The sequence below is a fragment of the Pleurodeles waltl genome, chromosome 3_1 (genome assembly GCF_031143425.1).
Source record: "Pleurodeles waltl isolate 20211129_DDA chromosome 3_1, aPleWal1.hap1.20221129, whole genome shotgun sequence".
Taxonomy (NCBI): Eukaryota; Metazoa; Chordata; class Amphibia; order Caudata; family Salamandridae; genus Pleurodeles; species Pleurodeles waltl.
This window is the reverse complement of record NC_090440.1, coordinates 383,162,690-383,177,827: the sequence shown is the minus strand read 5'-3', so window position 1 is coordinate 383,177,827 and position 15,138 is coordinate 383,162,690. Positions and strand designations below refer to the sequence as shown.

General features: G+C 43.9%; 1 protein-coding gene across 2 annotated transcripts in view; it reads right to left on the bottom strand.

Annotated features, from left to right (window-relative positions):
- The window catches only part of ADAMTSL3 (ADAMTS like 3), a 2,197,206-nt gene that overhangs the window by 723,553 nt on the left and 1,458,515 nt on the right, over nt 1–15,138 (bottom strand). For both annotated transcript variants that reach the window (XM_069222572.1, XM_069222573.1), the window contains exon 11: nt 5,963–6,101. In XM_069222572.1, the coding sequence (XP_069078673.1) occupies nt 5,963–6,101 (139 nt within the window). The remainder of the gene's footprint in view (nt 1–5,962; nt 6,102–15,138) is intronic.

The window sequence follows — 15,138 nt, the reverse complement described above, 5'->3', positions numbered from 1 at the left end:
AGCCAGTTACAACTGGTTCTGGGAGTGCCCCCTCTCTACTTTCAGCACAGGCTCCAAACATCAGTGGGGGGTTAACAGCCCTATTTTGTGAGGCCAGGGCACAGTCTTTACAAATGCAGGTGAGCCCTGTCTCTCCCTTCTCTCAGCCCAGGAAGGCTTTACAATATGTAGATGCACCTCTGTGTCACCTCCGCCCTCCCTGTGTTCAGGCTGTCTGAAAAGTATGCACAAAGCCCCAACTGTCAGTCTGCCAGACGTTGATTGGAGACAAGCTGTAAAACACCAAAGTCATAAGCACAGATAAATGCACACTTTCTAGAAGTGGCATTTCTGTGATAGTAATAAAAAATACACCTACACCAGTAAGCAGCATTTCTCACCACTATCACAACCATACGAAACATGCCTACGCTACCCCTCATAAATCAGACAATACCCCTTACACATAAGACAGGGCATTTCCAATGCAATCCTTTAAGAGGGCAGCACTCACAGCAGTGAGACACAAAGTTAGGCTGTTTGTCACTACCAGGACAGGCCACGCAACATGGCACGTCCTGCCTTCTACATACATGGCACCCTGCCCAGAGGGCTAGCTAGGGCGTACCTTAGGGGTGACTTACATGTAGTAAAAGGGGAGTTCTGGGACTGGCAAGTAAGTTTAGATGGCAGGTCCCTGTGGCAGGAAACTGCGCACACAGGCTCTGCGCTAGCAGGCCTTAGATAGGTTTGACAGGCTACTTCAGTGGGTGACGCAAGTAGCGCTGCAGGCCCACTAGTAGCATTTAATTTACAGGCCCTGGGTATAGGGATACCACTTTACAAGGGACTTATAGGTAAATTAAATATGCCAATCAGGTAGAATCCAATCATACCAAATTTGTAAGAGAGAGCACATCCACTTTAGCACTGGTTAGCAGTGAAAAAGTGCTCAGAGTCAAAACGTCAGCCAACAAAGGTCAGAAAAATAAGGAGGCAAAAGCAAAAAGTCTGGGGAATGACCCTGTAAAAGGGCCAGGTCCAACAGTGAGTGATCAAGGGAAAGAACGGTAAATGAAAACTACATCCACAATACTAAGTATAAAAGAGTCAGAAACTCTCTTAGAACTGAATCAGCCTAGTTTAAGGAAGCTCTAAAATAGCTCTAAGGTTCAGCAAACAATTTAGCACTTACGGAATGCTTTCATAAAGGGGTAGCATGTATAATAGAAATACTGATTTTGAATGAAATGCCATCAAACCTAACCATAATACAATAAACATTAAATAGACGTTTGTAACATTTTCTTACCTACTTGTAAATGGTGCAATACGATTAGGAATGATAATGGATTGTGTACATGCCCTCCTAATTTAAAATGTTCTTCCTCTCATGTACTTATGCATTGTGTTTTTAATATTTCTGCTTGTATTAAGTTTTTAAGGCACTAGTTTCCAAAATATCAAACATATCAAAGGCAGGATGCGATGGAATTGTGGTCTAAAATGAATTATCTCTATGTGGCAGTGGGAATTGCACGTTTTATACTGACAGTCAAAAAGAGTTTTAAGGATGGGTGTGAATATGGCATGTTGTTTGAGGGGGGCAGTGGGTTTTTAAGGCAATTTTAGAAGATACGGTTGTTTTATCGTCTTAGAATGTTTATGAATAATTGCTCTAGTAAACTTTGTATTTGTATTACCTGTAATTGTAAGTAATATATATTACGAGTACATCACATACATGTAGAGAAAAAAGAAATTGCCTTATGTCACGTGTATTTTACAGTGGGTGTAACGTTCTTAAACTTCAGGAAAATTGGCATGATGTTACGGTGACCGAATGCTTATAGAAAAATCCCTTTGGCAGTAACTAGCTTTTTTCTGGCATTGCATTTTACTAAGTGAAACATCTCTTTAGATTTAAGTATGTGAGAGGCTCAAGTCTGTGAGAAATAGAAGATTTCACGAAATTGCACTTTAAACTGTGATTGTGATGAGAATTTGTCACACTTTCTGCAATGCAGAGTTCGTGCTTTAGGTATGAACCTGGGGCAGGAGTGTGTCTGCCGTATCTGAATTCGGAATGTGAAGGCTGTGAATAAAAAGGAGGTAAGAAGGATGTATGTGATGAGTTGAAACCTGGAAATATGAGGAAACGAGGATCACCAGTAGACATTACAAAGCTGAACTATGGTACCGATTAAATGAGTTTGATGATAAATCTGTCCTGTGGAAGGCAGATCTCAATTCTGTAGACCTGCCAAAACGTATGCTGATATATTTGACTAAATCTAGGCATGGGGATTTACCACTGAAATGCTGTCTGGTTGATAATAACAATAATATGGCAGCGTGATGTTTTAACAGAACTCCACTGTGACAGACTATTTAGACATGGTAGATTTAGGAAATAGGGATTCATGTAGGGTCTGTTCTTTATAACTTTTGACATTGTGCTGTACATTGTGTTTGTCTTATTTATCTGTGAAATGCTATTGTAAAATATCTGGTCTATATATTGTGCTGGAAAAATTACACATATAAAGAAATTGTGTAAGTAAAATGTGAATTATGATAGCACTTTGCAATACCCTTAATTTACTGAAGAAATTGATTGAGTTCGGGGTTCAATGACGTATCTTAGGTTAATTGGGTTATTCGATGTATTTAGACCGATGTAGACAAGTGTGTGATATGATTTGGTGATTGAGTGACGTCGGTTACTAATTCTGTGATTTACTGAATGCTCGGAAGCGATGTAAATGACTGTCAACACACTGTTCAGTAAATGTTAATAGTATTAGCATATATACTATACATGTCAGCACATTAAAAATGCAAAAATGATGGACACACGTTTTCTAATACAAATGTTTACACTTTTTGTAATGTATTCCTTTCATCAACAGGTGGCTTTTCAGCCTTGATTAAAACACACCAGGAAAGTACTAGCTTCCTTATGCGATTGAGAAAGATTACCTAATCTTTTGATGTCCTATTGAGTTTTAGAAAAAACGATTTCCAAAGTCAGTGCATCTGTCAGCAGTAGATACAAATATCGGTGATTGCACGTAATTGAGATAGGAGGAAATGAGCAGATTAGACAGAGGAAAACTAAATCAATGAGCGCACTTCCTTTCTCATGAAGTACTTCTACCAAATGGAATGAATTCTGCAACGTGTGAATACATTAGCGCTGTGCCTCAAATGCTAAATTATATGTTTCACATCAAACCAGTTTACTGATGAAATAATGCATGTTTTACAGTAAATAACTGGAAACGATAAACGTATAGTTATGCTTTATGAACTAGGTCCATATAAAAAGCAAATTTGGTCAATCCACTAATGAGGTGCGTTGTAATACTATTATGAAAAGCGATTGGATTTTACATTTCTTTTCAATCAAACAGGGTCATAGCAATCTCCAATTGCTTTATATACTTGTTTTGCAGACAGCCTCACATTGTATGGACAGCTCACAGGAACAGGTCAATAGTTTGAGCATGGTAGAGAGAAATTAGAAAACATGAACGTTAAGGATAAATGGGCAGATGAGGGGAATCACTCAAGGAATGGAATTGTTCACGAGGCGGAGCAAGGGAAAGCGATTTATAGAAGTGGTGGGATTGATTGAGGAATAATTAATTATCTTAGGAACGTTCCTTAGAAAGTAAAATGATCCACCCTGGTGTCCTGAGCAAACAGTGCATTTGAAAATTAGGTGTACCAGATAACACAACCGTTCTCAGGTACAATGAGATTCTTTTGGATTCGTCGACATAGAACTATTAGAAGGGAACAGATGGTGGAAACCACCTGCCAGTCATTTACAGCTCTCCATGGTCACATGGTCACTAGCCCTGAAGACCCCAGTCAAAAACTCCAGGCTATAATTTACAAATATATACGATAAAATGTGTACCAATGGATTGGTAACTGGTTTTTCTCGAAGGATTGAAATGGTGCATGACTGAAACATGAAGGGATTGCAACACAGTGAATAAACCTTACTCTGTGTGTCACATTCACGCTGTAAATCCGACTACATTTGACCAACTTTAGTTTTAATGGTGTTCTGAACAGAAAAAGGAAAAAAAAATTATGAAACATTTACTAACCTCTGCATACACATCTACACGTGTTCGTTTTATTTTATGTCTAATTAGCTACACCGGAAATAAAGCGTCTAGAAAATTTACTGCAGAAAGTTTTCTTCTTGTTAAAAAGTATTCTCTCACATGGAGGCACCAGAAAAGTAGAATGTAGAATGGGAAATGTCGAAACATATGCAATGCAAAAGTTATATTAACTCAACCTATACCCGAATAGATGAATCTAAAATGGAGGGTCTGATTAACCATGATCAGTGACTTATTTGTAAAAGCAATACATGAATGTAAGGGCCCTAAGAGCTGCTGATTACCAGGAATGACAAACATCATGGTTGGCTAGTTTTGATTACACCTGATGCTTCTTTCTTCCACTACCCTACATTTCTTGTCTCTTTATCTCACTATTGCAAGTTCTTTTTCAGTCCTGATTCCTCTTTGTTACTGCTTTCATAACTTTCTCCTCCTCTTTTTCTCTCCTTTTTCTGTCATTTTCTCTTTCTCTAGTTCAAAGTCCAATGAAAACAATTAAGCCCCCTGCCATAAAAATGAGTGTTGGTGTCTATCACCTGCACCCACCGCCCAAACTAAGCAATGAACATGTTATACTTTCATTACTTTCGGCAAAGCCCCTGCGCATCTGTGCAAAATTCTTACTTTAGTTAGCTCTGAACTATAAAACACCGGCATTGTGGGGCAACATTGTGAAATACCCCCTGTTATGTTCAGTATGCCAACAGTAGGTTCCATATTTCAATAATCAGGGGGCAGGAAGCCACTTACATATGATATGACCTGCAACTTATAATGTTCTTTTTCAGATAATGCGCTTTCAAGTGCTTTGCAGTGCCATAAACCCAAATGTGAAAGGAATATATCAAATGAAATAAAACAAGTTGGTTTTGTTAAGTGTAATACAATTTTCCCACTGTAGATGAATTTACAGGCCTGTCAACAAGGTATGAGGGTTCAGAGGATTATTATTCTCTAAACCCCAGGCTGTGGGAGGGCCAGTGCTTTTGCTGCATCATTTAATATTACTTTAAAAGCCAAGTTGCCCTGTTTATAAATACCAAAACAGCTATTACGCCTAGGTGGCACAGGATAATGTATCTGTTGTGTTGTTTCTTTTTCCTACAGGGAATTTCACTACATTTTGAAAAAGGTCCTCCTCAAACATAGGCAAAAACAATAGATGATGGACAGAATGCAGAGCAAATCAAACATTCACCCCCAGTCACAGATCTGGCTTTAGTCCATCAGCTTTTTTGCTTGCCATGCCATTCCAGTTTGGAACCAGCCATATGCAAATTAGTCTTGATCCTGTTCACCATGGGAACAGTCCAGCCCGAACTGCCAGGCCAGTTCCTCCCTGGATCAGAAACAAGCATCCTGAGACCGGTCTCAGGGTATCACCCTTCACCAGCCAGGCTAGCTTGAATCTGGTGGCATAGCAAGCATGGGACCCACGTCTGTGCCTACCCTTCCCACTTTGGGCGACAAATGCAAAAACAACAGATGATGGACGGAATGCAGAGAAAATCAAACATTCACCCCCAGTCACGGATCTGGGTTTAATCCATACATTTTTTTTTGCTTGCCCTGCCATTCCAGTTTGGACCCAGCCATATGCAAACCAGTCTTGACCCTGTTCCCCATGGGAACAGTCCAGCCTGAACTGCCGGGCCATCAAACATAGGGCCCCACTGCAGTTTGCTGGCTCCTATCTCACACAAAATTCTGACATGCCTGTAAGTGTCCTTTGTACCGCAACTATTCCATTATTTCACGTGAACTGCATTTGTACAGCTTTGCAAAGAGAGCGTTTATAATGTCACACACACCAACATAGACAAAGACACACGCACCTGGAGGGACAAGGCTCCATGTTACACTCCTTCAGCTTTGGTTTAGGTTTCTTATTTTCGGGGTAGTACTGGCAGTAATGGTCAGGCACCACACGGTTTAGACGGATGTCAACACATTCGGCGGAATTTAGCTGGTATCCTGATGAAAATTGAAAAAGCGCACATTGGAGATTATTTATTTGATCCTAGTTTGTTCAAAGAAACTTTTACACTAGATTTTGCATTACTTCATTTTATGATAGATGCATTAACAAATTCTGACACGATCCACATAATCTGCAATCAGTAGTGTACCAAGAATGTCAAGTACCGTCATGCAAGCAAGAACTTCCTTAACCACCATTTGGAGTTAAATAGGCCCATAACACACCCCTCTGTTCCAGCATCACTGCCCTTAGTAGCAACATCTCAGTCTAAAATTTAAAGCAAAGTCACTGCTTAACACCCACAACAAATGAGAATATTTCTGTCCTGGACCACTGATGTTTACAGTTTGTTTGCCTATATCTTATATAGCAGAATATGAAACACAGAGCTGTACAATAACTGAACAAGGAACAGATTACCATAATGCTCGGAATTGTACTCATTTTTGCCATCTAGTGGCTGGTTCTAAACTTCCAGTAGTAATAGAATTAAAAAAAAACAAGATTCTGTGGCTCTTGTTATTCAATTAAATGTTTTATTGGCTGGTTGACAACAGCAAGGTTTTACAGTATATTTTGGTATTATCTCGATTGACTTCAATGGTGGGTTAGAACGTGTATATTGACACTGTTCCCACTGATTTCACTGGTATTGTAATGGTGAAGAATAACATGTTCTCTGCTTTTACTGATGCGGTGACACCCTGACAAAGACAGTAAACCTCCCTTATTGATAATGGCACCCTCTTATATTGTGATATTGCATATAGCATAGGTTGGGTTATTGTGGTTATAGGTTTCATGACACACTAGGGGCTGTAAGGTTGTATAAAGGCATCACTAAAGCTATTTCCATCTACCTGACTGTATATAGTTGCAACCTAATGCAAAGTATTAAGTAGTCTGTGTGCAATAAAAGTACTTTTCCTTTCCATTGTTTAAGATAAGCCCTGATTGGAAAATGATTTGGGGTGTGCTGTTGGTGTGTGCCAGAGAGCAATGATAATCATGTGCCACAAAGGAAGTGATGCAAATGTAGTGTGTCCTCAAGAAGCTGTTTTGGAGTTGCTTGCATGAAGTGTAGAGTGTGTAGTGTGTGTAGTGTGTCATAGGCACTTTATCAGTGACTGAGCAGGCAAGCCCTCCACCTGGGCAAAAGACCCTCAAAGTAATGGGGAAGTGTTGTCTGACCATGCCAGTCCCCCGTTAAGAGTCTGGAGATGTAGCAAAGTGGGTTACTGGTTGAAATGGGTTAAATCCTACCCAGACAGCAGCCACAATTCCTGTCACAGTCAAGTCAGAAGTACAATAGGTGACAGCTCCTCCCCCTATCAAGTCAAAGATGGCCCATCCTGCCAACACCTATTTCCCATTTATCTGACTAGCTGGCAGTAATAAACAAAGATCAGCTGCGAGCTACACCTAGTTATATGACCCAGGAGGCAGGTCGCAGACACCAAGAAGTTGGGGCAAGAAATTGCCACGTTTCTAAAAGTTGAAAATACAAAGGGCTACCCAATATTCCCCAAGGAACTGGGTATAGACAATTGTCAAGACAACAAATGTTCCTGGAGCAATTCTTTATGCATAATTTCTTGAATCCAATCACATTGGTCAAACAGATTCAGTACTCCCAAAAATAACTGAAAAAATGTAATAATTACTATCTGCCTGTACTGTTAGAATAGATTGTTAGAGAAATAACCTGTGAGAAAGTAGCCTCTTTCTAGCCTTGCTAACCTCACTTTTGGCCTGTTTGTGAGTGTATGTCAGGGTGTTTTCACTGTCTCACTGGGATCCTGCTAGCCAGGGCCCAGTGCTCATAGTGAAAACCCTATGTTTTCAGTATGTTTGTTATGTGTCACTGGGACCCTGCTAGTCAGGACCCCAGTGCTCATAAGGTTGTGGCCTATGTGTATGTGTTCCCTGTGTGATGCCTAACTGTCTCACTGAGGCTCTGCTAACCAGAACCTCAGTGGTTATGCTCTCTCTTTACAAATTGTCACTAACAGGCTATTGACCAATTTCACCAATTCATATTGGCATACTGGAACACCCTTATAATTCCCTAGTATATGGTACTGAGGTACCCAGGGTATTGGAGTTCCAGGAGATCCCTATGGACTGCAGCATTTCTTTTGCCACCCATAGGGAGCTCTGACAATTCTTACACAGGCCTGCCACTGCAGCCTGAGTGAAATAACGTCCACGTTATTTCACAGCCATTTACCACTGCACTTAAGTAACTTATAAGTCACCTATATGTCTACCTTTACCTGGTAAAGGTTGGGTGCTAAGTTACTTAGTGTGTGGGCACCCTGGCACTAGCCAAGGTGCCCCCACATTGTTCAGGGCAAATTCCCCAGACTTTGTGAGTGCGGGGACACCATTACACGTGTGCACTATAAATAGGTCACTACCTATGTATAGCGTCACAATGGTAACTCCGAACATGGCCATGTAACATGTCTAAGATCATGGGATTGTCACCCCAATGCCATCCTGGCATTGGGGAGACAATTCCATGATCCCCTGTGTCTCTAGCACAGACCCGGGTACTGCCAAACTACCTTTCACGGGGTTTCACTGCAGCTGCTGCTGCTGCCAACCCCCCAGACAGGTTTCTGCCCTCCTGGGGTCCAGCCAGGCTTGGCCCAGGAAGGCAGAACAAAGGACTTCCTCAGAGAGAGGGTGTCACACCCTCTCCCTTTGGAAAAAGGTGTCAGGGCTGGGGAGGAGTAGCCTCCCCCAGCCTCTGGAAATGCTTTGATGGGCACAGATGGTGCCCATCTCTGCATAAGCCAGTCTACACCGGTTCAGGGATCCCCCAGCCCTGCTCTGGCGCGAAACTGGACAAAGGAAAGGGGAGTGACCACTCCCCTGACCTGCACCTCCCCTGGGAGGTGCCCAGAGCTCCTCCAGTGTGCTCCAGACCTCTGCCATCTTGGAAACAGAGGTGCTGCTGGCACTCTGGACTGCTCTGAGTGGCCAGGGCCAGCAGGTGACGTCAGAGACTCCTTCTGATAGGCTCTTACCTGTGTTGCTAGCCTATCCTCCTTTCTAAGTAGCCAAACCTCCTTTTCTGGCTATTTAGGGTCTCTGCTTTGGGGAATTCTTTAGATAACGAATGCAAGAGCTCATCAGAGTTCCTCTGCATCTCTCTCTTCACCTTCTGCCAAAGAATCGACCGCTGACTGCTCTGGACGCCTGCAAAACCACAACAAAGTAGCAAAGACGACTACTGCAACCTTGTATCGCTGCTCCTGCGGCCTTCTCGACTGTTTTCCTGGTGGTGCATGCTGTGGGGGTAGTCTGCCTCCTCTCTGCACTAGAAGCTTCGAAGAAATCTCCTGTGGGTCGACGGAATCTTCCCCCTGCAACCGCAGGCACCAAAAGACTGCATCACTGGTCCTCTGGGTCCCCTCTCAGCACGACGAGCGTGGTCCCTGGAACTCAGCAACTCTGTCCAAGTGACCCCCACAGTCCAGTGACTCTTCAGTCCAAGTTTGGTGGAGGTAAGTCATTGCCTCCCCACGCTAGACTGCATTGCTGGGTACCGCGTGATTTGCAGCTGCTCCGGTTCCTGTGCACTCTTCCAGGATTTCCTTTGTGCACAGCCAAGCCTGGGTCCCCGACACCCTAACCTGCAGTGCACGACCTCCTGAGTTGTCCTCTGGCGTCGTGGGACCTTCTTTTGTGACTTCGGGTGAGCTCCGGTTCACTCTTCTTTGTAGTGCCTGTTCTGGCACTTCTGCGGGTGCTGCTTGCTTCTGAGTGGGCTCCTTGTCTTGCTGGACGCCCCCTCTGTCTCCTCACGCAATTGGCGACATCCTGGTCCCTCCTGGGCTACAGCAGCATCCAAAAACCCTAACCGCAACCCTTGCAGCTAGCAAGGCTTGTTTGCGGTCTTTCTGCACGGAAACACCTCTGTAAGCTTCTTCACGACGTGGGACATCCATCCTCCAGAGGGGAAGTTCCTAGTCCTCTTCGTTCTTGCAGAATCCACAGCTTCTACCATCCAGTGGCAGCTTCTTTGCACCCTCAGCTGGCATTTCTTGGGCATCTGCCCACTCACGACTTGAGTGTGACTCTTGGACTTGGTCCCCTTGTTCCACAGGTACTCTCGTCTGGAAATCTATTGTTGTTGCATTGCTGGTGTTGGTCTTCCTTGCAGAATTCCCCTATCACGACTTCTGTGCTCTCTGAGGAACTTAGGTGCACTTTACACCTACTTTTCAGGGTCTTGGGGTGGGCTATTTTTCTAACCCTCACTGCTTTCTTACAGTCCCAGAGACCCTCTACAAGCTCACATAGGTTTGGGGTCCATACGATATTCGCATTCCACTTTTGGAGTATATGGTTTGTGTTGCCCCTATACCTATGTGCTCTCATTGCAATCTATTGTGACTGTACATTGCTTGCATTGCTTTCTATTGCTATTACTGCATAATTTTGGTATTGTGTACATATATCTTGTGTATATTTGCTATCCTCATACTGAGGGTACTCACTGAGATACTTTTGGCATATTGTCATAAAAATAAATTACCTTTATTTTTAGTATATCTGTGTATTGTGTTTTCTTATGATATTGTGCATATGACACCAGTGGTATAGTAGGAGCTTCACACGTCTCCTAGTTCAGCCTAAGCTGCTCTGCTAAGCTACCCTTTTCTATCAGCCTGAGCTGCTAGACACCTCTTCTACACTAATATGGGATAACTGGACCTGGTGCAGAGTGTAAGTACCCCTTGGTACCACTACAAACCAGGCCAGCCTCCTACATTGGTTGTGCAGCGGTGGGATAAGTACTTGCAACTACTTACCACTTTGTCATTTTGTACTTTTCATAAGAGAAAAATATACAAAACAAGTTCAGTGTATGTACACCTAACCAAAAAGTTTTGCTTTTCTCTCCTTACTCTATTGCTAAGTGCTGAAAAGTACCTTTAAAACTTTCAAAAAGTTCTTTAAAAAGTTGAAAAAGTTTTTTCTGTTTCCTTAAAAAAAGTCCTGAAACTTTTTCTTTCTTTTTCTATCCCTTAAACTCTTTATGTCTGGTACAGGTCAAACTCTGCATCTGGCCAGCACAGCTTATGACCACCTTAGCTGGAAAGGTGCAATGAGTCTCTGCATTGATAGAGGTTTAGGGGTAGGGAAGAATCCCTCTAGAGAATTGTTAGTTAATATGCTAATAGAAAATGATGAGGCCTTAGCTGGCACATCTGGTGACAAATTAGCTGATGGTTCCCATTCTGATTCTGGGGTGGCCCCAGTAAGAATGTTAGATGGTATTCTTTCCAACCTGCCCCTTAGCAGGCCACCTAGCAGGGCTGGTACTGATGTGAGTTCTCATCACAGTAGAGAGGTTACTCCTTTAGGCCAGGTTGTTAGAGTGCCATCTGTTAGGGACAGGTCTCCCTCTGTTCATTCACACCATTCTTCTGTGTCTAAGCATGCCCAACCCACCCACCCTGATGACAGAGTGTTAGAAAGGGAACTCAATAGATTGAGAGTGGAAGAGTCCAGGCTGAAGCTTAAAAAGCAACCGCTGGATCTAGACAGGGAAGCATTTGACTTAGAAAAAGAAAGGCAGAGGTTGGGGTTTGGACCCCATGGTGGCAGCAGCAGTATTACAGATAGTAATCCTGTAAAAGAGCATGATTCTAGGAATCTGCACAAGATAGTTACCCCTTACAAGGAGGGGGATGACAATATCAAGTGGTTTGCTGCACTTGAGAGGGCCTGTGTTGTACAGGGGGTCCCTCAAAGGCAGTGGGCTGCTATCCTATGGCTATCTTTCAGTGGAAAGGGTAGGGATAGGCTCCTTACTGTGAAGGAAAGTGATGCCAATAATTTTACAGTTCTTAAGAATGCACTCCTAGATGGTTATGGCTTAACCACTGAACAGTACAGGATCAAGTTCAGATAAACCAAAAAGGAGTCTTCACAAGACTGGGTAGACTTTGTTGACCATTCAGTGAAGGCCTTGGAGGGGTGGTTACATGGCAGTAAAGTTTCTGACTATGAAAGCCTGTATAACTTGATCCTGAGAGAGCATATTCTTAATAACTGTGTGTCTGATTTGTTACACCAATATCTAGTGGACTCAGATCTGACCTCTCCCCAAGAATTGGGAAAGAAGGCAGACAAATGGGTCAGAACAAGAGTGAACAGAAAAGTTCATACAGGTGGTGACAAGGATGGCAAGAAGAAAGATGGTGAGAAATCTCAGGATAAGCATGGGGATAAGGGTAAAACCAAAGATCCTTCTTCAAATCCTAAACACTCTTCAGGGGAGTGGGGATAAAACAAATTCTTCCTCTTCTTCACAACCTGTACACATTAAAAAGCCTTGGTGCTTTGTGTGTAAAAACAGAGGCCATAGGCCAGGGGATAAGTCCTGTCCAGGTAAACCCCCTGAGCCTACCACCACTAATACATCAAGCTCTAGTGCCCCTAGCAGTAGTGGTACTAGTGGTGGGACTTCTGGCAACAGTCAAGTTAAAGGTGTAGTTGGGTTCACTTATGGGTCCATCATAGAAACTGGGGTAGTCAGTCCCAAGACAGTTTCTGTCACACCTAGTGGCATTGGCCTTGCCACACTGGCTGCTTGTCCCCTTACAATGCATAAGTACAGGCAGACAGTTTCAATAAATGGTGTTGAGGCCCAGGCCTACAGGGACACAGGTGCCAGTATCACGTTGGTGACTGAAAACCTTGTGGCTCCTGAACAACACATCATTGGACAACAGTATAAGATTATTGATGTCAATAACTCCACTAAGTTTCTTCCCTTAGCTATAATTCAGTTTAGTTGGGGTGGAGTTACTGGCCCTAATAAGGTGGTGGTATCACCTAGCTTACCTGTAGACTGTCTCTTAGGTAATGACCTAGAGGCCTCAGGTTGGGCTGATGTAGAGTTTTATACCCATGCAGCCATGCTGGGTATCCCTGAGAATTGTTCCCTCTCATTTCTACTGAAATGAAAAAGTAAAGGAGAGAAGGCCTGAAAACTCAGGATCCCTCTCCAACAACAGGTAAAAAGGGTATCACAGTATCCCCTAACCACCCTGCCATTCAGGATACCATTCCTGTGGTGGGAGAAACCTCTCCTGGGGTGGCACCTGTTCCAAGGGAATCATCAGCTGGCATAGCTGTACTCCCTGAGGTGGAAGTACCTCTCTGTGGGATAACTAATATTGGTGAGAAAAAGAGCGCCATTTTAGTTAACATGGAGCATCCCTCCAACCCTCCCAGAAAAACTTTAGTGCAGAAACCCTGCACTGCCTCACAACACTTAGGACAGCAACCCTGCCCTAGTGTGGAGCTCATAGGACAGCATCCCTGCCCTGCTCCAAATAAAGAGAAACAGCATCCCTGTTCTCTCTTCCAGCCATGTGGACAAAGTTTTTGCCCAGCTATGGCTTTACTGAGACAGCATCCCTGTCTGGCATTCTCATCACTAGAAATAGGTTCAGTGGACAATTGCCACTGCTCTAAACTAAAACTTACTGATAGAAACTCTGAAAATATATCTTCACATTGTTGCTTAGCTAAAAAACTTCAAACAGGATGGTTTACATCCCCACAGGGAAGTAACCATATAGTGGATGATAAAGGGAGTAACCAGTCTATTGCAGAGCTACTCTCTACTTATCACCACTTAGACAATAAAGTCTCAACTGGCCAAGGTTAGCCTTATTGTCCTTCGTTTGGGGGGGGGGGGGGGTTGTGTGAGAAAGTAGCCTCTTTCTAGCCTTGTTACCCCCACTTTTGGCCTGTTTGTGAGTGTGTGTCAGGGTGTTTTCACTGTCTCACTGGGATCCTGCTAGCCAGGGCCCAGTGCTCATAGTGAAAACCCTATGTTTTCAGTATGTTTGTTATGTGTCACTGGGACCCTGCTAGTCAGGACCCCAGTGCTCATAAGGTTGTGGCCTATATGTATGTGTTCCCTGTGTGATGCCTAACTGTCTTGCTGAGGCTCTGCTAACCAGAACCTCAGTGGTTATGCTCTGTCTTTACAAATTGTCACTAACAGGCTAGTGACCAATTTCACCAATTCATATTGGCGTACTGGAACACCCTTATAATTCCCTAGTATATGGTACTGAGGTACCCAGGGTATTGGAGTTCCAGGAGATCCCTATGGACTGCAGCATTTCTTTTGCCACCCATAGGGAGCTCTGACAATTCTTACACAGGCCTGCCACTGCAGCCTGAGTGAAATAACGTCCACGTTATTTCACAGCCATTTACCACTGCACTTAAGTAACTTATAAGTCACCTATATGTCTAACCTTTACCTGGTAAAGGTTGGGTGCTAAGTTACTTAGTGTGTGGGCACCCTGGCACTAGCCAAGGTGCCCCCACATTGTTCAGGGCAAATTCCCCGGACTTTGTGAGTGCGGGGACACCATTACACGTGTGAACTATACATAGGTCACTACCTATGTATAGCGTCACAATGGTAACTCCGAACATGGCCATGTAACATGTCTAAGATCATGGAATTGTCACCCCAATGCCATCCTGGCATTGGGGTGACAATTCCATGATCCCCTGTGTCTCTAGCACAGACCCGGGTACTGCCAAACTACCTTTCCCGGGGTTTCACTGCAGCTGCTGCTGCTGCCAACCCCTCAGACAGGTTTCTGCCCTCCTGGGGTCCAGCCAGGCTTGGCCCAGGAAGGCAGAACAAAGGACTTCCTCAGAGAGAGGGTGTCACACCCTCTCCCTTTGGAAAAAGGTGTCAGGGCTGGGGAGGAGTAGCCTCCCCCAGCCTCTGGAAATGCTTTGATGGGCACAGATGGTGCCCATCTCTGGATAAGCCAGTCTACACCGGTTCAGGGATCCCCCAGCCCTGTTCTGGCGTGAAACTGGACAAAGGAAAGGGGAGTGACCACTCCCCTGACCTGCACCTCCCCTGGGAGGTGCCCAGAGCTCCTCCAGTGTGCTCCAGACCTCTGCCATCTTGGAAACAGAGGTGCTGCTGGCACACTGGACTGCTCTGAGTGGCCAGGGCCAGCA